Genomic DNA, 27,088 nt, shown 5'->3' with positions numbered 1-27,088 from the left:
TTCGCACGTGTATTATAACCAGCAACATGAGTCAGTGACGGTAACGGGCGGTGGGCGCCGGCCACCCGCTCCCCAGGGCAGTGTCAGTCAGTACTCTGTATACCGGCTCCCACCGAGGCCCGACGTGCACAGCGTCCCACCTCCAAACATAGGTCAACGGCGACCCCGCCCGCGCGCCACCAGACACCCGCCGGCCCAGTGCCGCGCGACCGGCCCCGCCGCGTATGGACAATCATACGCATTGGCTGGTCACGGGGATGAAAACCACGCGGCAAACGAGCGAGACAACTGTAAACAACCACGTATGGCACACACGTTTCGTCTGGAACAAATGACAACTGTCCTGGCGCTTGCTTCTGTCACTTCGTGGTTCATGTATGTGTGTATGTGTAGTTATTTGCTTGTGTTTATATGAGTGGATGTATGTATGCGTGTGGGTTCATGTGGGTTGTGATTTTTATATTTTATTCAACAGACTACCTGAAAAGTATGAATGTAAGTATTTGGTGTCGACATTTTATGTGGTTCTTCCTTCTCGCTACATTATCTGTTTATGTGAATCAGCGTCGTTCAGTCTGGCATTTGCGCCGTTTTTCCCGCCCGGCCTGGCCTGTTGCAGTTGCCAGCCGCGTCCAAACGCCGTCACAAGCGCACCACCTCGTCACAACACGCGCACGGCTCAGTTCCTCCCAGCGGCCTCGGCATATCGGTAAAATGCGGCAGTGATTGTCACAGATTTTGTCGCGCGCGACCGCAGGCGGGCGGTAGGGCGGCCTGCAGTGGCGACACGGCCCACTTGCTGCCGCTGCCGACGCGGCTGTAGAAAAACGCGCGCGCCGTCTCCAAAACGCCGACAGCGCTGCTTGTACGTGGTCCGGCGGCGCCGGTCCGGAGGAGACGCGTGTCAGACGTGGCGGCCGCGTCACGTGCCTTGGCGCGCGCGCTCGGCGACCAGCGCCGGCCGGCGGCGCGCTGCAGTCGGCCGACCAAGCATTGAGCGGGGCCGGGGAGTCGGGCCCCCGTCCGACGCCCCGGGACAGGGACGCAGCCAGGGCAGCGGCGCGGACAGCCGGCCAGACACATTGAGTGGGGACGGTCGGACCGGAACAGCGGCCGACCGGAGACGGTGGGACCTAAAGGGCAGGGGCGCCCTGACTACTCAGACTGCTGCGGCAGTCGCTGGAGTCACACCGAAATGAACAGGTTTGGCGGCGATTTATGGAATAGTTTTTCGTCACAGTGCAATTTGCGAGTGGTCTGTCACGGCGCGTCCCTGGCTCCGTCCCTGGAGACACATAGTTCATATATCGATTGATGGGCTGCCGCGATAATACACTAAGCATGAGGTTCCTCCACAAATCCACCGCTCCACAAATGAACAAACATACAACGACGGTACCAAGGGACACTAATGCAGTGTTTGTGCTGAGCGTCAAATGTCTTCTCACTCAAGTAAAAAGGTAAGACGGTCTCTCACAACGCTCTCTACAGCAACACGCGTGGCAGTTGTGGACGCTGGCCGGGCCCGCGCCGCTCGGGTCGGCGCGTCACGGAACGCAGCAACACCGAACAACGACGCAGCGTTAAAGCTCTGTAGTGACCCGTCTGTACGCTAGCCTCAGCCGCGGGGCGGCAGCGCGCCGGCGGCGGCCCCGTTGCGAGGACCGCCGCCGGCGCTGTCAGTCCACGACCGCCGGCGCCGCGGCTCCGGGCCGGCGGCGGCGGCGGCGGCGGCGGCCCGCCCCGGCAGCACCAACAGCGGGTCGTGGCCCTCACCGGCGCCCAGCCACGTGCCGTGCTCACCGATAAATAGATCCGATTTGTCGACCGCAGCGGCCGCACGGAGCCAGCCGCTCGTCAAATTGGCCCCTTCGCCGACGGAAGGGCGTCCGAAGGAGCGGTGCCAGAGAAGACGGCCGGAGGGGCTCAGACTGCTAGTTACGGAGTTGGAGAGGCGTTGAATAAGGGCGGGTCTTGAGGGCGCATAGGGGCTATGGTTGGGAAGTGAAACGTGCAAAATCATGGTTTGGAAAAATCTGGTCTTGCTGCCCGAAGACATAGTGTTTGAAAGGAACTTTTTAGGAACTGCTAGTGCAACGGATTTGTATATGGAAAAGATGAAAGAATACTGGCGAAGGAACCAGTACAAGAGTTATGTATCAACAATCACAAATGCCAATTGAAACATCGTTCAATTAGCGTTCAATAGCTCATCTACGAATCATCAAATATGCACCTCAATGCATAAAATTATGCAGCACATCACGTTCAAACTCAATTTTTGTCCAACTGTGATACTATTTCGCGTCACCGGTTGTGAGTTCGTGACCATTTTCTAAAATAGTAAGGCAATAAGTCACCGGCCTCAATTGTTTATATTTTTCCTATTTTCTTTTTGGGGATAAGCTTTTGGTCATCCACGTTGCCAATTTATCGATTTTCGTTATTGTTGAGCCATTTTGATCTGCGGTGAAGTCGGTGCAGCCTTGTCCCCGATGCGCGACCGGTGCCGGCGACGTACGAGCCCGCGAAAACCACGCCGGTTATTGAGCCGTGGCGACCCGCGCGACGGCGAGCCGCCCACCACACACAGCAGCGGCCACAACAAACGTCTGTCCGGTCGCCGGTCACACGCGCTCCGGACGCCGCGCAAACGGCGCACCCCAAAATGTTCAACGTCAAAAACTACACCACCAGCTGCAGCTGAGAGTCCGCCGCGCCCGGGTGGCGGCTCGGTTGGCACTGTGCGCTTGTGAAGGAGCAGCTGCGGCGGCCGGTCGGCTCGGCGGCCGCCGCGGGGCCCGACTGTCGGCCGCCGGCCGCCCCCGATCAGAGCGACGAGTCCTCGGCCAGGCAGCAGGCGCAGCAGGTATTGCGCGCCGGCCGCCGCGCCGCCGGCGCCGGCACTGGCGCCGGGTCCAGCAGCACGCCGACCGTGCTGGGCTGCGCGGCGGCCAGCAGCCGCTCCTGCTGCTGGCGCGCCTGCAGCAGCTGGTCGCGCCACCTGCCCACCGTCTCGGCCGGGACGTAGGTGCTCTGCTCGGGGTCGGCCGGCGGCCCGTGCTCTCATTGAGAGGCCGGCGGCTCGGCGGCCGGCGGTGCCGGCGGCGGCGGCGGCGGCTGAGAGCGGCGCGCGTAGCGCGGGTGCTCGCTGATGCTGTGGTAGTGGCCGTGGTACACCACGCCGATCTCGCGCAGCACGTCGCCGCGGATGGTGGCCTTCAGAGTCCAGGTGCGGCAGTCGTCTCCGTCCAGCTGCCGCTCCATCCGCTCCACGTCCAGAATCTTGGAGCTGAGCCGCTCCAGGATGACGCCGATGTCCTTGATGCTGAGGTAGCGTGTCCGCTCCACGGACAGCTGGTCGACCAGCAGCAGCAGCTTGGTGCTGGTGCCCTCCTCGTTGGCGGTGTTGTCCTCTCCCTCTTCTGACTCGGAACTGTCGCTGCCGCCCACCGCGCCGCCCGCCGCTGCCGAGGTCGACGGCCCACCCTTGGCCTCGGGAGGCGCCGGCGCCGCCGCGGGCGCCTCCCGGAGCGTGCCGTCAAAGCGGACGTGGCCGGGCTGTCGCCGCGCGCCGGCCACCTCCTGGATCGGCGAGGTGGCCGCCGACTTGGTGATGGCGGCCGCCGAGGCGGGCCCGCCACCGACGCCGGCCCGATGCAGCGCGCAGCAGTGGAAGTCGCACGTCTTCTCGGCGGGCGAGCCGCGCGCGGCGTGGTGGTGATGGTGGTGGTGGTGCGCCGGCGCGCCGCACTCGGCCGTGTGCACGTGCGGCGCGGTGGCCGACTCGACCGAGCTGCCCTGGCGGCTGAGCCGGGCCGGGTAGGGCGGCGGCGCGCCGTGCGGCGGCACCGGCGGCGGCGCGTCCGGCGGCTCACTGGGCATCTCGCCGATGCCGCGCACCACCAGGTGGGGGCGCCGCTCGGTGCCGGGCACGCCGCGGCTCGAGTCCCAGTGCAGCTGCACCGTCACCTGCCCGCGGTTGTCGGCGATCTTCCAGGAGGGCGCCTCGTCCCGCAGGTCGAGCGCCTGCATTGTCTGGCAGACGATGCGTGGAATGCAGGTCAGCGCTGCCGGGACAGGAGGGCGATGGTCAGCCGCGGGCGGTGACACTGGACGCGCCTGGTCAACTGCCTAGGTTGTGTCGGAGTGCCAGGTGCAGCCTGCTGGTCGATGGAATATGATGCTGTGTAGCGGTGTAGCGGTTTCCAGTTAATCTGAGATACATACACGGATGAGAGTTTCATGCATGTATTCATATGCAGTTTTCCTGTCGTGACTTTTCAAGGGCAGGCAATCATAAGCTGAATTTGCCAAATATGCCGCTTGCATAAGGATCATGGTGAACTTTTGACCAGGAACAGGATACGCTTCAAACGTAGACGAGTGGACGCGGAAAATCACGTGCATATGATCACCGTATATATGTACATACTCTCAATGTGTAGATGCATCGATGCTTTTGTTTGATTTGGCGAGTTCCTCTGGCAAGCACGTAAGCCGAACAGAGAAAAGGTTATAGGATACGGCACATGGAATCTGCGTATCTTGCACCTGTTTCCAGAATATTGCGTTACTGTACTACCCACGCATAATGTGCCGTACCAATTGTTTGAAGCTTTGGCCTCTACTTTTTCGTTTCTACCATCGCTCCATGGAAATAATTGATGCTCATATCGATATGGAAGGTCTTTCATCAGCCGGGGTTAAACCCGTTGAAGGTTTGCCATTGGCAGTGCCAGTGGTTTTATTTTAATGTTCAGCTAAACTGAAGTCACAACAGAGGAACTGGTCAACTAAGGTCACTCCGGAAGGTCCTGAGGTCACACCAGAGCGATTGATCGCCACCTGAGGTCACAGCGCTGAGCTCTCACCTGCTCTGAGGACGTCGACGCCGGGCGGCACCCATCGGTCTTGCTCGCGCAGCAGCAGGAAGACGGTGTTGTCGGGCAGTGTGGCAAAGTACTCGGCGTCGTCCACGGCCGTGCCGTCCGTCTCCAGCACAGCCGACACGCTGCCGACGGCCTCATAGCGCAGCTTCTCGCGGCCTGCCGGCGGCGGCGACCGTGTCACTCAGGTGGAGGGATAACGCTGAGGCGACGGGGACGTCACTTAGTGGAGGGCACCACACTTAGTGATGGGCACCACACTTAGCGGAGGGCAGTGGGCACCACACCTAAGTGGAGGTGACGTCTTTTAGGTGCATGCAGAGGTAACGTCACTTAGATAGAATTCACATCGCTCAGACGGAGGTGAAGTCACTCAAACCGATATGTCGTGTCACTGAGATGATTGACTGGATTCAGACATCAACAACGCTTCTTAACGATGGATGGTGTCACTCAAATTAGGACACCACTTTTTTTCAATTAAACGAACAGGAGTTATAATGTGATATCGTAACTGCAAAAAGAAAAGACTGGAAGTCTAGACATTGTCGGCTATGTCGTCAGCTTTCAGACGGAAATAAGGAAGTTTGTTTTTAAAGGGATTTGGGTCACTACCAAACCGTCCCTGATCGGCTTGTTTTTTGTTCTAGTGCTCTAAAAATACAGTTGCCTCGGTGGTTAACGATGTGGCATGCTTGTACGGGGCACCCTTTAAACACGCACTGTGGAAGGGGGGGGATTTCGCCCACCCCTCCTGTTTTCGCCAATAGGCAATAACTCACGCCGTAACCATTCCATTAACGTCAAACTTTCAGCACCTGCCTAAAATTTAATTGTGGATCTTGCTGTACAGGCAATAAGTATATCGGTCCTCACGTTTTCTAGTAACAGGGATGTAAAGTCAAACGTCCTGCCGGAGGGCGGTGTGGCGGCCGGCGCCGGCCGTTACTCGCCGCCTGACTGGTAGACTGTGCCGGCGCCGGATAGTTCTTTCTTTGCGTTGAGCTGATTTGATGAAAAGGCTTAGAATTGTACAGGCAATCTTAACGTTAAAAAATCGAAAATCGGCCGGTAACATTTTAAGTTACGAGGGTGTAAACACATAATTGTGACAGAAACGTGTCCTGCGTCGGCCGATCCCCGCCTCAGCCGGCGAAATCTTACTCTTAGCGGGCTTCTAACTGCCAGTTATATGGTTGGATTAGCAAGAGATTCTCTACATACAGGGTGTTGCAGATAAATCCGACACTTGAGAGGCAAAATACGAAATCGGCAATGAAAGCATGAATATTGCACACACAGGCCTGGGATTTTATTCAGCACAAGTTCGAGTCATATGCTGCACTTCTACTCGATGTAACCGCCGTCGGCGGCGACGACCATCTCAAGCCGAGGGCGAAATGATTCGCACGCCTTGGCGACCGTGTCCTTGTCTACGGCGGCGATTTCTGCCACGATGGCGGCCTTGAGAGAGTCGACGGTATTGTGTGCGTGCTTGTTGGTCTTGGCCTCGATCACGCCCCAGAAGAAATAATCGATGGGGTTGCAGTCAGGAGAGGAGGGTGGCCACAAGTCCGGCGACCAGTGGTGAGGGACGTTGTTGAGCAGCCACGCCTGCGTCGTCCTGGCCTTGTGCGCCGGGGCGGAGTCTTGCTGGAAGACGTGGGGGCGTCCGTTGGCGTTCCTGTGTTTGTGTTTTGGGGGAGGCAATTGATCATGGAGATGTAACATACTGCCCAACTTTTCATCGTGAGCATAGCACTCGAATAAACACGTTTTTTCCAAGTGTCGGATTTATCTGCAACGCCCTGTATATATGCTCAAAAATGTATGCACTGTTGTATGGTAAAAGAAATAAGTAAATCGGCCGGTAACCTTTTGAGTTATGGGCGTGTAAACACAAAATAGTCCCTCACATGGCAAAGTTGACAACATTTGACCTCATTTGACCTTGAATATATAGACCTAGAGTCATGAAATTAACACACATTGGAATTCTTCACCGCTCCCACTTACCCTCCAAATTTCGTCTTATTAACTCCCACAGGAGCGGAGACCTAAGAGGGGTGATATTCTCCCCCCCCCCTCCCCTCCACTGTGCGTAGTTCTTGGAACCCTTCCACTGCGTGTGTTAACCGATCCCTAATGGTGTACCTACCCAATTTAGGCGCAATTGGCATAGCCATTCTTGAGATGTAGAAACGACTTATGCAGGTGCGCACGTGTTGCTATATCACTCCAACCGTGATAAATGGGAATTCATCATCCGGTTCATGCTCACCTATCGGCTAAGTTTCGCGCAATCCGCCCAGTCAACGCTGAGTTATTGTAAACGGTTAGCACTCCTTGGCGTGACACGTGGCACCTGCCGTGTTGGCGACCCGTAGGTATGCTATGCATCAAAAGAAGTTGGGTTCATTATTTAGGTGATGGCTCTTTGATACGGAAGACCTTTTTTCGGTCGGTCGAACGGTTGCCGAGCCATAAGCATAGAGTAATAAAAACACAGTGTTATTGGTGCTATTTGTTACAACATGATATAAGCATCTGCAAAGCATCACGGGGCCGGATCGGGCCGCTCATATCGATATTTTTCCGTTGATTAAACCAAAGATAAACTCGCTTGCTTGCTGCGCTCGCTTCCTCGTTAACAAATGCCTTGCTTTGTTACTTGATGAGTAGCGAAGACAACGTCCTCAGAAGCAAAAGGTTAACCAAGGACGAAGTTTGAGCATTGTCGAGCCCCTTCCCTTTGACCAGATAATGCTCAGAAGCGATGAACTTTCCGACGACCCTAACTGGACTGGGTGTACCGAGGTCGAATTCGGAGATCGGATCACCGCCAGGTATGAACAACGTCTCACATATGCCGGTGAGTCGGTGACTGAGTTCGTTTTGTGTGTCGATTATAAATAGTTACAAATGCTGAGACGCTGACTCTGGGTGCACGTCGTCTTACCTCTGGCTATGAGTTCGGTCAGCGAGCCGGCCACCAGGGCCTTTTTGGCGTAGCGTCGATGGTCCCAGACCTTGTAGGGTCTCTTCCTTCCTTCGGACTGGAACATAGAGAGAGGGCTCGTCTCACTCGGAGCGATGTGGGTGGGGTGTACGGTCTCAGTGCTGGGTGTTGGTGGGTATAGGAGGTCTCACTCAGGGCAGTGGATGTGGGTGGGGCATATAGTCTCACATTGGGTGTTGTGGGCTATAGAAGGTCTTACTCGGGGCGATGCGGATGGGGTGTACGCCGTACGGTCTCAGTGCTGGGTGTTGTGGGGTATAGAAGGTCTCACTCGCGGCGATGCGGATGGGATGTACGGTCTCAGTGCTGGGTGTTGTGGGGTATAGAAGGTCTCACTCGGGGCAGTGTATGTGGGTGGGGCATATAGTCTCACATTGGGTTTTGTTGGAGTATGGACGGTCTCACACGTAATACTTTGGGTGTGCACGGCCCTATATGACGATGCGTATTGGGTAGTGACTAGTGATATAGACGAATTCTCGTGGTGTATTTTTAGCTAAAGTGACAATCCCACCTACCCTCGCCTGTATAGGGGGTCGAACGCCCCCCCCCCCCGGTTTTTCGCGAATAACTCGCGTAAAAAGCGGCCGATCGCGACAAAACTCTCAGTAGGTACGCTCGAGTTCATCAATTATACACCTACCTTTAAAATTTCATGACCTGGACCCAAATAACCTTTGACCTGTGACCTAATTTTCGAGACCATGTTTGGCCGGAGTCTGAATCGGCGTATGTCGACTCGCATTAGCCGCGCGTTTGCAGTCTTTTCGTGGCTTCAAGCCTTCAAACATGTGATATGGTGTTGGCCCCATGCATTAGGGTGGGTGTCAAGGTCACCTGAAGGTCATATCAGGTCATTGATCTTTGATGACCTCGGTCCCTAGCTGTGAATTCAAAATTCAGGTTTCAAATACTCATCTGAAACATCTCATCTGAAACTTCTCATCTCATCTCATCTCATCTCATCTGAAACATCTCGTCGCATTCTTTTGTTTGCCATCTCGTGTTTTTCGCTGCACCTTTTGGGGTTCTCGAGTTATCGGCTGGGGGCGTTTAACGCCTCCCCCCCCCCCAAAAAAAAACCGGCGGGTGGCGGAATACTCCAGCAACTGCCGGGCTAAGGTACCAAATGTGAAATTATTGCTTCCACATGGCGTCATAGGAACAGCAGAGGGCCAAAAAAGTCATGTGTCGAAAACCGGTGAATATTTTTCGGTGAAATTTGGTAGATATTCATTTTCTCTCTTTCTGAGCCACGGTACATCACTTTCATGCCAATTCATTAACTTTTTAAGGTGGGAGGGTCACTTTAAGTCTTCATCAGGCGCTGCGTTTACAATTGTGACAGCCTAGATGCTGATACACGTGCGCACGCGCACGGGCTCTTCTTCGTCTTTGCCGTCTAGATGCATGACACACAAATCATTTGGGTCTAACTTGATGCGTGCGAACGTGCATGAATGCTTTTAGTGGCTACTCATTGCGCTCGCTTATCGTCAAATAAGCGCCACACTAATTTCTGGTACATCCCTCGCTCGTATTAGCCTTTTTAGCAACCAATGTACGTACGCAAAGCGATGGGACGATTGGACCCCTCGGCCGTCACCCCCAGTCACACGGTCCCTAGAGGCTCACGAAAGAGGTTCGCGAGAAGTTAGTAGCGTGCTGCTCGTGGCGAAGCAAAGCAGCTGGCACCCAACTTAATGTTTCTAGGTCATTAGGTGACCTTCTTGGTCAAGTTGATGGAGCGAATCTCAAGAAAATCGAGACCTGCCAGAACTACTTAAATTGAGTGATTTCTGTGGTATTTTTGGATCTTTATTCCTAATTTTTCCTATACACACCTTGCTCAAATATGATACGTATTTATGCATTTGTGATGGGTCAAGTCATGTCGGGTCAGGAGGTCAGGTCAACCATTAGGCGTCCCGCCGACTATTTTTCAGGTAGGCATTTATGACCACTGATCGGTTGGCCGCGAGTCAAGCGGGCTCAAGTGGTCCCAAATGTTCAAATGATTGCGAAGTTCGAGATCAGGAATGGGGATGTAACATTCACAAAAGTCGATGTAAGCCATCAAAGGTCAATGACTTTGACCTGCCTTTCAAGTGCGCAATGGATTCTGACCTTTTTGCGCGATCAAAAAATCCCAGGTTCACAGCAAACTATAAGGTCTACTGTAACGCTTCACCCATGACCGGGTGGGGGTTTCAGCCAGCTTCGACATGGTGGTAGGGAGGCGTATTTGGCCTCACCCGATTATCTCGAAAATTGAAGCTCTGGAAGAAAGCAATAGATATCTCGCTACAAAAATCTTCAGAAATATACAGATAATTTTCCGATCAGGTCATTGCTGAGGTCACTGGAGGTCACCAAAGACAAACTTAACAAGAAAAAGTTTCACCATTTTGACGATTTTTTTAGTACCTTATTTTAGCGTAGAAATTGTGGTTATACTGGTGTTACTATCAAAATAAGTGCATGTATCTACATAGCTAAAAGGTGACATCTACAAATCCGAAGGAAACATTTTTGTGCCTTTATTTACATTTATTTGTTATGGGGGGTAGAGACTAGAGAGGCTTGCCCGAATGAACTCAATGTTAGGAAAGTCACCAAATCAAACTTCTGGGAAAACGAGCTATAAGACAATAAAGACAAGCTAACTTGCTTGTCTCGTCTTTATTTTCGTGTCTGTCTCGTGCTTGCTTTTCTTTATTCTGTTTTATAGCTCGTTTCCCTCCAAGCACGACTTTGGTGAATTTCGTAACATTGAGTTGATTCGGACAAGCCCTCCGACCTCCACATAAATAGAGGCACAAAAATGTCACCTATGTATTTGAAGATGTCACCTTTCAGACATATGCACTTATACTAGCCGTTTTCACGACGGCCATCTGGTACACATTTGGTGCACATCTGGTGCAGATCAGGTGCATATTTGGTCAAATCAGGTTCAGTGTGTCTCTTACTAGCGATCAGCTAGGGTTGCACTAGTTGCTTATATGCCTGCTTTGTCATATTATCAGAGAGTATCATCGATGAAAACACTGAAATAAATTCATAAAATACAGATATTTGCTGTAAAAAAGATTAGGTGCGGATTTGGTCAGATTAGGTGCACTCGCCGAATAGCCCGTCGTGAAAACGGCTATTGATAGGTAGAATAAGCGCAACCTTTATTTTGACGCTAAAATAAGGCTTAAAAAAAGGCTAAAATACTTTAAATAAAGTATTTGTCCTATAACTGCAGCATTGACTTTTTCAATGATGATTTTTTTTCTTAATAATATCGCTCCCGACATGACTGAGCTCAACGTTTCGTTCAATCACCATTGCTTGTGTGAGGCGTTATTTTGTGTCGCTTGGAACTCGCTTCTCTAAATTCGAAGTTTGAATTGTCGTACTTAGACATTGCGTTCCTGTGTAGCTCGTGATTTTTGCATTTTTACTTTGTATTGCCATCCTTCTTGCCATTCCAATCGGTATATTCTCTTGTATTGTGCCGAAATTTAATTTTCTTGTTTTTAAGTTTTTCTTTTGGGTTTTTGACCGTAGTTTTCGATGGTCACATGCCGACCTTTCCGGAACCAGTGGCGACGGCATGGTAGGTCGGCGTCGAGCTCGCTGCGAACAGTGACGTAATCGGCCATTCGTAGTACTTAGATACGTGAGATTTGCTGCACAAACCTGAACGAGTTTATGACAAGAGCTGCTCAGCAAATGTTTTTTAAAAACTAAAAATTCTGAAACTACGCTTCTGGGTATTTGACTTAACCCTCGCCTATTCCTTGGCTTCAAACGTTAACTTTTCACGGCTGATCAAAATAATCTCTTAACGAGGTTGAGTCTTCGCCTCGTGCATTTTGCCTTGGTTATTGTTTTAGGACCATTTGAATGGTGCTTTTAAAGTGCCCCTCCCCCTCCCCCGCCCCCACCTTCCCTCGTAGATACCACTCACGTTTTTAATTCTACATAGAGGGTGGATACAGTATATACCTGCTTGTGTACTTAACAGATTGATTCAATGCATAGCAATGTAGTCATTACCTACCCGTTTTCCCTTCCCACATGTAGAATGCAGATGTTGTAAATGTTTATCCGGTACAGAATGACACCATTGACCATAGGCACTGCTTTATAATGTTGCAATGAAATACCTGATAGGTACCGCATCTATACATATTGCTTCATGTATCGGTGTTAAATACATTGCAATTTGAAAAACTGTACCTAGATTGATGGATGCACGAATAGGTGGATAGGTCCAAACTCCACTGAGGATGCTGTTCGAGGCTGGACACTGCATGCTGATGCACTAACTGAGGATCCATTACAAATGGATGCAATAAAATCGTGCAGAATAGCTAGAATGTCCATGCAAAAATGTGCTCAATGTACAGTACGTGGGATCACCGTGTAGCTTAGGTGGGTTCACTGCATGCAAGAAAACCACGAAGGCGGAATGGGGGGGGGATGAGGGGGCGGACTGCAATGTAGACGAATAAAATAGGCAGCACAGTGGCGTAGTACAAGCTATTGGCTGAGGTGTAGGTAACGTATTCACAGGTGCATAATGCATTATATACGTTTATTTCATCAGGCATAATGTTCAATGGTAACGGGTGAGCTTTGCCAGGTCCTAGATGATGCTGCATAGTGCATACGGCATCGGTAAACAGCAAAATTAAGAAAAGCGGCATCTTGACGACAAAAATAACCAGGACTGGTAGTAAGCCGTACATTTCGGCGGCATAAGAACGTGGCACGGTTATGTGGCACAGATGCAGCGCACAATTGGCCAGCACATGCAGACAGCACAGGCAGAGGGGACAGGTAAAGCACACAGTAAGCACAGGTGGGCGGCCACATCGTGTGGGCACCACGAACTCAGCCATGGCACGGAGATCGGAGCGAGCGGGCACGACATGAAGCTGGCGGTGCGGCAGGATTCGGCGGCCGCCCGGTTGGCGGCTGTATCGACCGCCGACGGCGCTGGTCCGGCGGGCCGGCCCGCTGCCGGCCGCCCGGCGGCCATGACCGGCCGGCCGGCGCGCTCCCAGACTCACCGTGCTGGCCGACGGGTCGCGGTCGGCCTCCATGGCCGGTGACGGCGCGTCTAGCGTGCGGCGGCTGCCATGGTGCGGTGGCCGGGCGACTGGCGGCGGCCCACACCGGCACCGGAGCGGCACGCACCCATCACTGGCGGCCTCGCGGCGCCCACCGGCCCACCATCGATCCGAGCACGGCCGACGGCCAGACGCGGCCGGAAGCGGTCCGCGCAGCCGCCGCGCCGGCCCGCCGAGCTGCAGCCCCCAGCTGCAGCCCACGGCAGCGCCGGCACACAGCTCACAGGCCGCGGCAGCCGCGGCACAGCTACAGCCCAACACCACCCCACAGCCCACGGGAGGATTACACAGCAGCCGCGCCCACCCAGCTGCAGCCCATGGCCGCTGCTCAGCTCCCACAGCTCACAGCTACAGTTCGCGGCAGCGTTACAGCTCGCACAGACCACAGTTGCAGCCCGCAGTAGCCGCACAGCCCCAGCTGCAGCCCACGGCTGCCGTAAATGCTCACAGGTCACGGTCGCCGAACAGCTCACAGGTCACAGCTGCTGCCCACGACCTCCGTACAGCCCACAGCTGCAATCCATAGCGTAGAGCTCACAGGTCACGACAGCTGCTCAGCCCATGGCTATAGCTGCCAGCTGTTACGGGTGCCGAGCCCGTCACAGCTCAGTAGCCGTAGCACACGGCAGCGTTACAGCCTGCACCGCTCACAGCTGCAGCTCGCGGCAGCTGCTCCAGCCGCCGCGTGGCACACGGGCTCGACACCCATGGCCGGCGCAGAGACCATGCAGCTGCACAACCATACAGTCCACGGCTGCAGCCCAGAACTGCAGCCCCTGCCCACTGTATTAGTGATGTCAATTGCAGAAAATCTGAATACCGATACCAAACCAAATACCAACCAAAACCGTGAGGAAATACCGAAACCGAGCCAACCTAGGAACATGAGGCAAATACCAAATTTATACCAATTTATCAGCCTCTTTAGTATAAGTGAGGGTTCATAATACCAACAAAATACCAAATATAGGAGGATTGAAATACCAAATACCAAGTTGGTATCGGTTTGGTATCGGTATACCAAAATGTTGGTATCCGATTGACATCTCTACACCGTATGATTTTCATAGCTGCATACCGGCTACCGATCAGCCCACTACCTGCAGCTGTTTCACATAGCCCATACTGCATACTACAGCTGTTTCCTACAGCCCGCGGTTGCAGCTCTCGGCTATCGCTCAAGCCAAAACTACAACTTGGACATAGCCGCCGTGCGTTTGATGCATCTCTCCGACTTTTTCGTGAATACGCAGATCGTTTTTGAGATACAGAAGTGGAATTTGGCCTAGCTGATCCTTAATTTAAGAATCAGATCTTTGACATCCACCCACCGCATTTTCTAGCCAGGTCAGATCACTGACTTATGCCATGATAACTAAACCTCTGCAAGGCCCAAAATTGTTGCGACTTTGCAACCCATACATTTCGAAGTGTCAGGGAATTATTTGCTAAGGCTGACGCTATTACGAAGAATTGAGCTCATAGAGTCCTCATCTTGTATTTGCTTATCTTGAAATTTCGATGAGTCACCTGAGCTTTAGTGACAGGTCAGTCGTGTGGACCAACGTCATTAGGAAAGTGAGGAGACTACCTTTCAAGCAATAAAAAAGATCTATACATCAAACACATTTCATCACAATTCCATACTCTCCTTGCAAGGCCCAATCCTTGCTTTGTACCTTTTGGACCGAGCGTGGCGTCACATGACATCAATGAGGTCGCTTGAGGTCATTGGATTTATGATATTGACTTGACCTGAGGTCAACAATCAAGCTCAGCCTTTCCCAAGGATACCATCAGACGTGGTTGAACACGGCAGACGCAATGCTACCTATCGTAACTCAACGAACATTTTTGGAGAGGTAACAATTAACAGGTGCACCAAAAACCGAACCTCAGTCTTTGACCTATCCTGAGAGGTCGTCAGCTGACCTGAGGCCTTACACTTGGATTCCAGTCACTGTGTCTCGTAACCGCACATCCGTTCGTTTTTCCGCGAAGTCCGGTATAATTATGGGCAAAGATCCGAGTCGTGTCCGCCTTCACCCACCTCGGCGTGCAGAAGCCAGAAGGTCAGCTCGCTGGTGGCGATGATATTTTTGATGAAACACCCATAAACATAGCGCAAGTCGCTTAACCCGCGACCTGGTGGGGGGGGGGGCTATATTTTGCCCCCCCCCCCCTCCAGACTTTTCGATATATCTCCAGAACCACTGCGCCGATCGTCACCAAACTTTCAGTACCCTCCCGGACATCAATTTTACACATTGTGATCAAAAATTTTTTCCAAAGGCTATGATAGGTTGGCCGGAAATGACGTCAGAGTGACGTCATGTTCTGCCGTTTTCGACCCAAAAAAGGGTTTCGCGGGAAGAGCTGTCAGGCCTATAGCTTTGCAAATACAGAAAAATGATAAAGACATAAAAGCTGTAGATTGGACAGGGCTACAAAACTGCTATCTCGGATTTTTGAAATTTTTGGATTTTGACCCCCAAAAATTAAAAAATAGATTTTTTGGATATAATAATCGAAAAATCCAAAAAGTTTTTTGAATTTCGCAAAAACCGGAATATATGTGATAGTCCTTACCATCTTCCATCCACATACCAAATTTGAGATTGATACCTCTTTTTTTGGCGAAGTTATAGCGAAAAAAACTGTTCAAAATTGATGACGTCAAATTTTCAAACTCAATTTTTAGCAATTTTAGACCCCGTAGCGCAAAACAAAGACCACCATTAGACTCCCCGTGACGAGCTGCATCGAATCAATACCCATTTTATGCAAAACTATCAACTTTAAAATTTGACCTTTTTTGGCCTGACCTTGACCTGACCTTGACCTGAACTTCACCAGAAAGTGACCTAAGCCGTACCTGATAGTCTTATAACCAACACCATTGAGTTGGAAATGAAAAATTGGCCATAAAACATGTATCACACAACCTTAGTAAAGTTGGGCTCATGTGACCTGACCTGTGACCCTTGGTGACCTGACCTGTGACCTGACCTGGTATTGCCAGTGACCTCTAATAGCAACATATCTACTAGGCAACTGACGCCCCACCGCTGATTCTCGACAAAATGCGTTTTCCTCGGTGTTATAGCGCATTCCCTAGAAGACCCGTGAACGGTGAAACATTTCATCTTTGACCTGACCTGTGACGTCATCGGTGACCCCGAGGTCAATGAAATTTGGTTTCCTCCGACAAATTTGACAGGCCTTTCGAACGCCGTTTGAATTTTGTGGATCCGTCCAGTAGTTTCGGAGATACGAGGGGGGGGGGCAAAAAATAGCCCCCCCCCACCAGGTCGCGTTATAAACAGACCCCACCAGGGCGCGGGTTAACCCGCGCCCTGTTGAGGTCTGGTAGGCAGTGGCGGCGGAACACCTTCATTTAACCCTCGCATGTGTGCGGCGTTTGCCAGCTTCTAATGTGTAGGGGGGGGGGGGTCGGTTGGACCCCCCCTTGCCGTTTGGCCCCTGATCGAGCTAGAGCTTCGCGGAAAAAACGAGCGTGTTGCCCGTGACGAGAGGAAGCCGATGATACCCAATTTTAAGGTCCTAGGTCATTGGTTGACCTTCCAGGTCAGGTCAATGACCCAAAGTCGGGAAAATCGGGACCTTTTAGAAAGTCGTAAAGTGTGGCTGCTAAGGGGTTTTTCGGGGTGCTGATCACGAATATCGTGTTAGTTTTGATCACAGATGATGTCTTGAAGCATTTAGACCAGGTCGGGTCAGGTCAGGTCAGGTCAACCAGTAGGCGTCGTGACGGGTATTCGTAGTACGTGTCAACCGCCTCTGACAGCTTCGTAACATGTTACGAAGTCACCAAAACTACTTCGTAAATGTTCAAATGGTTGCTAAATTCGAATTCAGCTCCAAAAACTAGCCTAGAAACATGTAAAACTCGAAAAAGTGACCCGAGGTCAACCGAGGTCACCAAAGGTCAATGACCTGACCTGACCTTCAGGTGACCTTGACACACACGGGAGTAACATCAAATCACATGTTTGAACGTTTGAAACCACGAAAAGCTTGCAAACACGCGGCTAGTGCGAGCCGACGTACGCGAAATCGCGATTCCGGCCAAACATGGTCTCGGAAAAGAGGTCACAGGTCAAAGGTCATTTGAGTCAGGGTCATGAAATTTTCAGGGTAGGTGTAAAATTGATCAATGCGAGGGTACTGAAAGTTTCGTCGCGATCGGCCGCTTTTTACGCGAGTTATTTGCGAAAAACCATGGGGGGGGTCCATCCGACCCCCCCCTACACATGCGAGGGTTAAGGGGGGGGGGGGCACTGCCGACTTTTGGTCCCATTCTTTCCATGCAACGCCCATAGGGCTAATGTTAAAATGTCAACATCAAAGGGAGGGCACGGTGCCCCGGTGCCCCTCCCCCCGTTCCGCCGCCTATGCTGGCAGGTTCCAGATCCTGTTGGGGGAAGCGGCTGGGGGGATCCATGTGATCGCAAGGCACCTCGCAGTTGCGATCAAACGTAAGTTGAATCGGAACAGATATTGGAGGGATCCATCACATCGTAGGCTAAGTAGATACGCAAGTTGTATCGCAAATGGTGAAGATACGAACTAACTTTACGAATCTTCTCGGTCGATCGGAAGGCCGATCGTAGTGAAGCTTTACCTCTTTCTCAAGAGAAAAATATAAGAAATTTTCAAAATTTTCACAAAACCGAAACATATGTTAAACAAATATGGTTGATGAACACGTGTGCAAAATTTGAAGTCGATTTCTTCAAAAATGGCTGCGCTAGAGCGTTTTAAATTTACACGTTGAAAACGGTCACTTTCACGTCATTTTTGTAATCACTTTTTCAAAATTTAAAAAGTGTTTTGGGCAATTTTTCGCGTTAATTGCGAAAATCTGACCAAAACATGTATCGCACCATCAATGATCCGATACGCCATCAGAGGCCGCGCCGCGGACAGGTGGGCGCGGCGATACCTAGGCCGCGTGGGGGTTACACTGGTGTTCGGGAAGGGCTATGTCAACGCGAGGCAGGCCGCGGGGGAGCCGGTTGCGGCGCCGGTCCGTATTTGTCGGCGGACGGCGCTTAACAGTGCAGCGGTGCGTTTATGGCGGAGGGAGGGGAAGCGGTGTAGTGTCGGCAAGGCCGCACACAGGAGAGGGCACACGGGCCTCCCCCCATTCGAGTTGGGCCCCTAATCCTTAGACCGCCGAAAACCATGTAAAATGAACTGAAATAATGATTGAAAAGACCGGGAGGGCCCATCTCGTTCCCCAGCAGGCCCATATGAGTCCATAAATGCCCAGTAGCGCAGCCAGGGGTATTGTGGTGAAATTTCAATGGCCCTCAAAAGACCTCAAAGGGCCCATAGATGGGGTCACCGGGTCCTCAGATGGTCTCGAAGGGCCCTCGGTTAGCGTCAAATGGCCCTCATCTGGTGTCATAGGGCCCTCAGATGGCCAAATGCAGGGCCACAAGATGGCCTCAAAGGGCCCTCAGATGGGTTCAAAGGGCTCTCAGCCAACGTTAAACCTACCTCAGAAGACCTTAAAGGGCGTCAAAGGGCCCTAAACCTGCGTCAGAGGGCCCTGAGCTCGCGTCAAACGACCCTCCGAAGGCCTTAAAGAGTCCTTAGCTTGTGTCAGAGGGCCCCCAGCTGGTGTCAGTGAGCCCTCCTCAGCTGGCGCCAAAAGTCCATCTGAAGGCCTCAAACGGTCGTCAGCTGGAGTACAACGGTCCTCAGATGCCGTCACGCGGCCCTCAAAAGTCTCAAGGAGCCCTTATAAGGTCTCAAAGGGCCCTCATTTGGCCTCAAAAGGCCCTCCGCTAGCGTTAACCGGACTTCAGAAGGCCTTAAAGGGCCCTTATCTGGTGTCAGAGGGCCCCCACCTAGTGTCAGAGGGCCCTCAGTTGGCGCAAAATGGCCATCAGAAGGCCTCAAACGGTCCGTAACTGGAGTCCAACCGCAACGGTCCTCAGGTGGCGTCAAGCGGCCCTCAAAAAGCCTCAAAGGCCGCTTAGAAGGCAGCAAAGGGCCCTCATATGACCCCAAAGGGTCCTCTGCTGGCGTCAAACGGACCTCAGAAGGTCTCAAAGGGCGTCAAAAGGCCCTGAGCTCGTGTCAAATATAAAAGCGCCCTTAGCTGGTGTCAGGAGGCCCCCAGTTGGTGTCAGCGTGCCCTCAGCTGGTGTCAGAGAGCCCTCAGTTGGCATCTACTGGCCATCAGAAGGCACCAAACGGTCCTCAGATGGCGTCCAACGGTCCTCAGCTGACGTTAAGAGGCCCTCAAAAAGGCCTCAAAGACCCCTCGGCTGCTGAAGAGGCCCTTAGCCTCAAAGGAAACTCAAGAGACGTTAAACGGCCCTAAAAAGGCTTGAAAGGGCCCTCTGCTGGTGGCAAAGGGCTCGCATATAACGTCAATAACAGCTTTGTCAAAAACGGACCTGAGAGACCTTGCCGGTCCCTGGTTATTGAAGGAGTCCCTGGTTACTGGAAGGACCCCTGGTTATCAGAGGGTTCCCTGGTCACCTGGTGTGTCCCTGATCAATTGAAACCTCCCGATCATCTGAGCGCCCCCTGATTGCCTTGGTCTTGGCGTTGGCGTACAGTTTAAAGTCGTCGGCACACTGCGGCCTCCTCTTTCTCAACAAGTCCCTCTATTTCTTCTGCAGCGAGGGCGATTTCGTCAAAATGCTCCTCCATCGCGAAGCCTCGTGCGCAGACGCAGTCTTCGGGGCGCTCGCTGCGCCAACTCTTGACGCCAACTGACGGGCTCCAAATGGAACAGATGGACTCCGAAACGAACATGGGAATGCCGACACATGATCCCTCCAAATTTACAGAGGAGGAGATGTCCCTGACAGCCTATTTGCAATAAGGGTCACTTTTACACTATAGACGTATGGGGAATTCGACCTTATCGACATGGTACTACGAGGTCAGCTGATCTGCTTGGCATTTAAATCGTAGTAAAACTGGCATTTAAACGCTGCGAAACAACTTACGTACAACGTAGCTCCGATTTGCCGCTCTTTCTTTTTCATCCCTCCGATTTTCTTCCGATCAAGAGAAGTTTCGTACCGAGAGAAGTTTCGCAGCCACGTCCGATATAACTTACGATAGCACGGATCCCCCCAGCCTTAAAGTCCCCCGTCGTTCCTCCGTAACCAATGGTCGGATCGGAAAAATGATGAAATTGCAAAGACGAGAAGTTGGTCATAATAAAGAAATATAGGTTTTAGTGATGTCAATTACGGAAAATCGTGATACCGATACCAAACCAAATACCAACAATATCCATGGAAAAATACCGAAACCAAACCGACTTGGGAAATGAGGAAAATACCAAGTTTTTACTAAATTCTCAGCCCCTTTCACATCAGTGAGGATTCATAATACGTGCATAATACCAACAAAATACCAAATGCACGCGCCTTGAAATACCAAATACCAATTTGGTATCGGTTTGGTATCGGTATACCAAAAAGCTGGTATCCGATTGACATCTCTAATAGGTTTCCGAAATGAGTCTGGTTATGATGTTAATCATAGATCTGACATGTGGATAGTCATCTCATGACCCGCGACGTCTAAAAACAACTACTGAAAATAACGTGACGTAAAAGCAGTCACTATATTTTAGTCATTGAAATGGCTATATCTCTGGCAGTTTAAGAGATATTTATTTATTTTTGACATGTGTAGAAGAAATGTGTTCTGTGACATTTAGGTATTCCGTTTTTTAATTTCCCTAAATTAAAAAAAATATCAAATCTAAATTTTAAGTTAGAAAACCTCAAGTAGGTACTTGATATTTTTCTAGTTTGATAATTTCCAGATAGTTATCTTGCTTGTCATGCGTTTTTTTATTACGGTCCAATTTTTTAAACTAGGTTGAAATATGTTTTTCTGTGATTTTTCTACATGACTAACTTTTTCGATCGAAAATGGCCGAATGTAACCTCAGTTTGACCTCTATTAGGTACTCATGACCTTAGATAACCCAAGACCTAATTAGTCAGAAGTTGTGTAAAACTGATGTCCGGAAATGTACTGAAAACGCCGAGTCGAAATTCGCAGACGTTCTTGAGTAATCTGCAATAGACCAAATTACTCATATGCGATACACCGATCAAATTACCCATATGTGATACATCCTTATAAAGGGGGCAAAGCTCCCCCCCCCCCAACATTGAACCACACTGGATCATCTCGAAAGCCAAAAAGACGCGAAAAAGCAATAGATAGTTCGTTATAAAATCTCTCATTCAGTTGAACAGGTTATTTCGGGATCAGGTCATTGCTGAGGTCACTGGAAATCACTAAAGCTAAAATTATCACGAAAAAGCACATTTCGGCAATATTTCGTAAATCCACGCATAATTCGTGAACCAAAAGAGCTAAATTCAAGAGCAAAGCATTTGATAGCTCTTTCGAAGTCAGTAAACCACCTAAATCGACGGATTTTGCCGAAATACTTATGAAAACTTCTTTTGTGATTAATTTGGCGTCAACAATTATATGACATTTACTTTGACGCCATTGTGTTTCTCCATTGATACGGATCGAACACAGATTAACGGATCAATGGATCGAATGGCACAACCCAGCCAAACATTACGTAAGAGCTCGACAAGAATTCTTGATAAAGCACGTTTCTTTATTAGCGTTTCCGGATAGGTTTCCAGAACTGGCTTTATTACATAAGGTCCTGAGAATGTGCCCCAAGACAGCCGACATTCTATAGCAGGGCCACCCATTCCCGTGTGTTTCACTGTCGTTCGCTGTGAAACCCGTGCCCCTGTCTCGGCATTGCACGGCCCGTGCCGCCCTTCTCCGTATCAGCGGTCCGCCGAGTCCGTGGTGCCGGGCGCCTCCTCCGCAGGCGCAGCGCTGCCGTACAGGTGCGCGTGGCTGAGAGTCTGAGACCGCCGCGCTGCGCCGCTCCCCGTCAGCGTGGGAGGTGGCCTCGCCGGCGGCGACGGGAAGCCCCACGCCGCTTCCCGTCCGCCGGGGCAGTCGAAAGGTCACCAACCTCGCCGCTCGGGTGTGGGCGCCGGCGCTGATGAAGGTGGCGAAGGCCGCTGGACGGCCGCCGCCAGGTCAAAGATCGTCACATGCGCCCGGCGCGCCGAGCCAGCGCCCGCCGCGAGTGTCTCCTCAGGTCGGTCGGCCCGGCACGACGCCGGACTTTCCTGGCCCGGGCCGGAAACATTAGTCAACACAATGGCAACGGGTTGCACACGGGCATGGGCCTGACCCGAGGCGGTCTGCAAATTTCCCAGACAGACTCAAGTGGCAGGCATGCAAGCATTTTGCAATCGCCGTCATAATGTCATGTGCCGTCCATATGGCATCGCCGCAGGGACTGTAATGACCGACAGGGGTATTACTGAGCACGTGCTAAGCTGACTAACTCACTAGCTGCGCGATCCCGTCTGCCTGCTGCAGGAGAGACCGCCAGACTATGATCGGATCACAGACTATAAGCGCATGGTTTCACCAGGACGAGTCGACAGCGAATTGGGATGGGCACAGACGGTCTAAACATTTAGTGGCCAGATTAGGTAAATAGAAATTCTGGCAATAACGGGTGGTAAGCGGGGACATAAGCTCACGCTCCAATTATGCCTACGTATCTGTGGTATGTAGAAGAAGAAGAAGATATATAGAAGAAGATATAAGTGCCCTAGAAGAGAGAAGTGGTGGGCAGAGATGCTGTCAAAACATATGTTACATGGCGTCATGGAAACACTTTTTCAATCCATTGTTCAATAGACGTTCGCGTGTTTTGGACGACCATCGTACGGATAAGGCTCAGTTTCATTCCATTTAAGTGACCGAATTAGGGGGTCACAAACGAACCTCATTGATCTCATTGTTGTTAACAACAATGCGCTCAACGTTATACAACCTTTACAACGGAAGTAAGCTACCATTTTACGTACATATTCATGTTTTATTGATTTTGAAGAAAATTACGAGTTGAGCAGAGTTTGGTACTGTTACGCACAGATTCACTAGTAATGATGAATGATTTTAGACTGGAGTAAAGAGTTATTGCATTCACTTGTGTCGATTATCGAACAGATGGGAGCTCCAATTTACCTTACCTATCTACTTTACTCCCTCCTGTATTCTCTTGCCATGGAAACAAAAATTGTTGCAACTCCACCGACTACAAATCGACAATTTGAAGCATTAAGCGCTGTACCGACGTGACCGTAAAATCATTTTCCTGGAGGCGGAAAAGGCCTAGTTATGAGCTAAGCCTATTACGATTGCATGTTGGCGCTAGATGACATCCTGCCGGATTAGCCGCACATTGCGTGGCAGGTCTGCAGTTACTACGCCTGCCTTACGATTTCCCCGTGCTGGTCTCAGGCAGGATGTTCGCTCAGTACGAGTATAACGTGCCTAGGCAGTTTCCATGGTGAGGAATGTCTGCGCGAACCGAAAGAAAGGTGCGGGGATATTCGACCCAATCATCTATATAATAACTTTATGGATTAGGTACATCGATCCTGACTTTGGCCTCACACACGTGGAAGAAGAGGACTGTATTGCACTTTTTCTGCTTTTTTTCACTAAGTACTCTCGTAAAAAGCAGGGAATCGCAAGGAGACTTTCAGTTGCCTCGGGTTTATAAACTTTACAGCTACCATTAAGTTTGTATGATCCTGACCCAAATGACATCTGACCTGCGTCCTCTTTCTCGAGGTCATCCGAACAGCTGGGGGGAGCGGGGTGCGATCGACCCCACCCCTATACGCTAGCTGCAGTGAAAACGCCCATATGGGCGTTTATGTAATGCTGGTAGGGCGTCGATGTGGTACAGCAGTTTGCCTGTGTGTGCAGGTGTGCGCTATATGTAGGCGTATGATTATGTACCCCACGTTTGTTTAACCGTCGCGGCTTCAACCAAATGGGATGATGTAATTTCTAGAGTGTTTGTGACCATCTAGAGATCGCTGAAGGAAGTTATTGACATTTTGCTTTTTTCCATTCTTGGGAAACGTAGCCGCTATTTTTTCTCATTTCCTGTGGGGACAGCCCATCGAGTAATGACATAAGTGGGAACCATTCTTTAGTAATTGTAAATCAATATACAATATACATGTAGAAAGCATCTGGCAATCGGCACCCGGAGGTCAAATATCAAACACTCGGCACCCAGAAGTCAAATGCCAAATAGTCGCTACGCAGTAGTCAGATCTCAGATAGGTACCCGGTTAGAACCCAGTGTTCGAGCATCAGACGCTCGGTACCCGTCCGTCAGACATCGCGCGCCGTCAGACATCAGCCGCCCGACACCGTCGTCTGCAGCGGCCCGCCGTCCGCCGCTGCCGCCCAGGTGTTGTGCACTGGCACACCTGCACGCGTGCAGCGTTGCCGGCGGCGGTCCGCGTGGGCGCGCCGTCCGTGGCACCTCTGGCGGCCTTGGGCGGCCGGTTGGTAACGGCGCTGCCGCTGGCTGACGGCCGCTGCCGGTCGGCGCTGGTTACCGATCGATGGTGGCCGCCTCAGGGCAGGAAGTAGGTCGGCGCACCGCCGCCGGCTCGATACCCCCCGCTGTGCGTGAGTGGCCGCCCCCGTACGACCGGCCCGAGCGGCGCCCGCCCTCAGGTCGCCGCTCCGCTCCGCTCCCGGGCGCGCCGGACGCGGCTGCCGTCACCCCGGGCGGCGCGGCGTCTCGAGCGGACCCGCTGCGGCCGCGGCGGTCGGCCGGACCGGCGCGGCGGCACCGCCCGCAACGACGGACGTCCGGTTAGCCGGGTCAAGGCCGTGGCGCGCGGCGCCGGCCGAGGAGGCCCGGATCAGCCGCCGACGGCCCGGCCCAGCGCAGCGGGATCACGTGACCGGGCTGGCGGGCCTATCTGGGTCATCTCTGCGGAGGAGCCGCCGGCCGGCGGAGCCACGGCGTGTGAAGGACGCGGCCCGCCCCTGCCGCCCCGCCCCGCCCCTCCCCCCGAGAAGACCGACCACCGGTTCCGGTAGGCGACAGGGAAGCCGACCGACGGCGAAAACCCAGCGCGGCGGGTGAGGAGGCCGTTAGCAAACGGGGAGTCTACCGGAGAGCCGCCAGCTCTTATCGAAACACATTCTGGTTACGTAACGATGATGACGAGCCACTCGGCTAGTCATCGTCGATTTGCTCATGGAGACAGGAGGGCACCGAAGCATTCACAAATGATGTACAATGTACATGTTGAATATCGAGTTTGATGCTGGATGCAATGCATAGATGTCCATTGGATAAGGCTGTTTAGAATAAAAGGTTTTCAAGTTTAACCCTATTCCTGGCGGGGGGGGGCCTCAGGAGCCCCCCCCCTGAGGTTTTTTGGTTATATCTCCCAAACGCGTTGAGCTAGGAAGCTCAAATTTTCTGACTTTTCCTAAAAGGCTTCTACGCAACATGTCTGAAAATTTTGAGTTGATCTGACCTCAGGTCAGGTCACCAGAGGCGGTTTGGTGACGCTACCTCAGAAAAGTTTGCAATCACGCCAGAGCTAGAGTTTTTGACCGATCAATTTCTTCTCTTCAGGGTTTAGTTAGGGTACCAGTATGTGCAATTTGTATATCTCGGAATTTTGATATCGGTGACCTAAGGTCAGGTCAATTTCGCGACCTACCCATTATAAGTCAATGGGGGAAAAATCAACTCCCTGTTTTTACCACTAAAACGGGTCGGAATGGCCCCATATACCATACATGACTTCATATACGATCAACCTTCACTACCTTGAGGTCTGTTTTGCTGTTGGGCAGCTGTGAGGTCATGTGACGTCATCAAAGGTCACTAAAGGTTTTTGGCCAATAACTCCGTACAGGAACAAGATACAGACGCGTGGATGGTCTCATTGTGTTCAGCTCGTCAAGACGCATCGAATGATATATATGATGACCTCGAGGTCACGTGACCTGAGGTCAACCTTTGACCTTGACCTTTCGAGGTCAACATATATATCATTCGATGCGGATTGACGAGAGGATCACGATGATGCCCTTAGTTTGTTCCTATCTTGACTAATTCGAAAGTTATTCGAGAAAAACTCTCTCCATATGTAGTGCCGCCATTTTGACTTTTTCGACCCCTGTGACGTCATCTTTGACCTGACCTGAAAATGACCTGAGTAAAAATTGTAGATCTTGGCCGTGCGTATCCGATGCCGTTTACCGCTTGTCGCTATCTTGCTTCGTTCTCGAGATCTCAGGGGGGGGCCGAATCGGCCCCCCCCCGCCAGTTTCTTGTCCCGGCGGAGCCCGCCAGGAATAGGGTTAAGAGAAAGGATTCAGGTCGAAGGGATGATAAAATTCTGGAGACCGTTAATAATGCGGTTGAATTCGATACCATTTAATTTCGATGGCAGTAGTCACTTGTCGTTCGCTCTGGTGGAAAATAGGCACTTACAACAAGTAACCTATTGGGTTTGATGGATCTAGAGAAACGGCATCGGACGTGTGAGAGAAAAAGTTTTCCAAGACGTTTCTGTTTTCAAAAACTCAGACATCGCTTCCAATTACTCGGGCGTCTAGCATTGATTCTACCGAATAGCTGGTTCATACCTATGTTCAGGATTGTGGGCAATAATGCATGCGATCAGCACTGACCGGAGATTGTGATGGAGCCCCAAAGTGCTGGTGTCCCAGGTCCCTGCCAGAGAATGTGAGTCGTTGCTAACCGGTGGATCTGAACCTGATGCCGCTAGGCGCTAGTAGGTAGAGGTTGTGACTTGTGATGATCCCATGAGGGCTCTATGATGTTCATGTCAAAGATGTGATGCCGTGCTATTAACAGCTGTAGCTTGCACTTGTGATGTCTATGTCGGAGGGATTTTTCTATCGGAGGTTTATGTAGAGGCCCCTTCCTTTTTATCATGCGATGCCACTATTCGGAAGGAGATGCCTACTTTTTCTGGGAATGCCTTGACCATCACCCCTACCCATGTTTCTCGCTATTCAAAGCATGAGAACTGATAAGTTTTTTTGAAATCTAGGCGAGATAACTGACACGATGCTTGACGCTGCGAAGACATTGCGTGTCACCAATGCCGCCTGAG

General features: G+C 51.6%; 1 protein-coding gene across 1 annotated transcript; it reads right to left on the bottom strand.

Annotated features, from left to right (window-relative positions):
• On the bottom strand, positions 1-13,118 carry LOC122380211. Its single transcript, XM_043363185.1, has 4 exons — positions 12,978-13,118; positions 7,849-7,945; positions 4,875-5,048; positions 1-4,070 (listed from the first exon to the last, which is right to left on the bottom strand). Exons 1-4 carry the CDS (start codon positions 13,008-13,010, stop codon positions 3,067-3,069), a joined length of 1,308 nt encoding a protein of 435 aa, XP_043219120.1. The 5' UTR covers positions 13,011-13,118; the 3' UTR covers positions 1-3,066.
• Positions 13,119-27,088: the final 13,970 nt, after the last annotated feature.

The sequence above is a fragment of the Amphibalanus amphitrite genome, unplaced genomic scaffold (assembly GCF_019059575.1).
Source record: "Amphibalanus amphitrite isolate SeventyFive unplaced genomic scaffold, NRLGWU_Aamphi_draft 000093F_arrow, whole genome shotgun sequence".
Lineage (NCBI taxonomy): Eukaryota > Metazoa > Arthropoda > Thecostraca > Balanomorpha > Balanidae > Amphibalanus > Amphibalanus amphitrite.
Note: the sequence above shows the minus strand (reverse complement) of the source record. Positions and strands in the feature narration are given on the sequence as shown.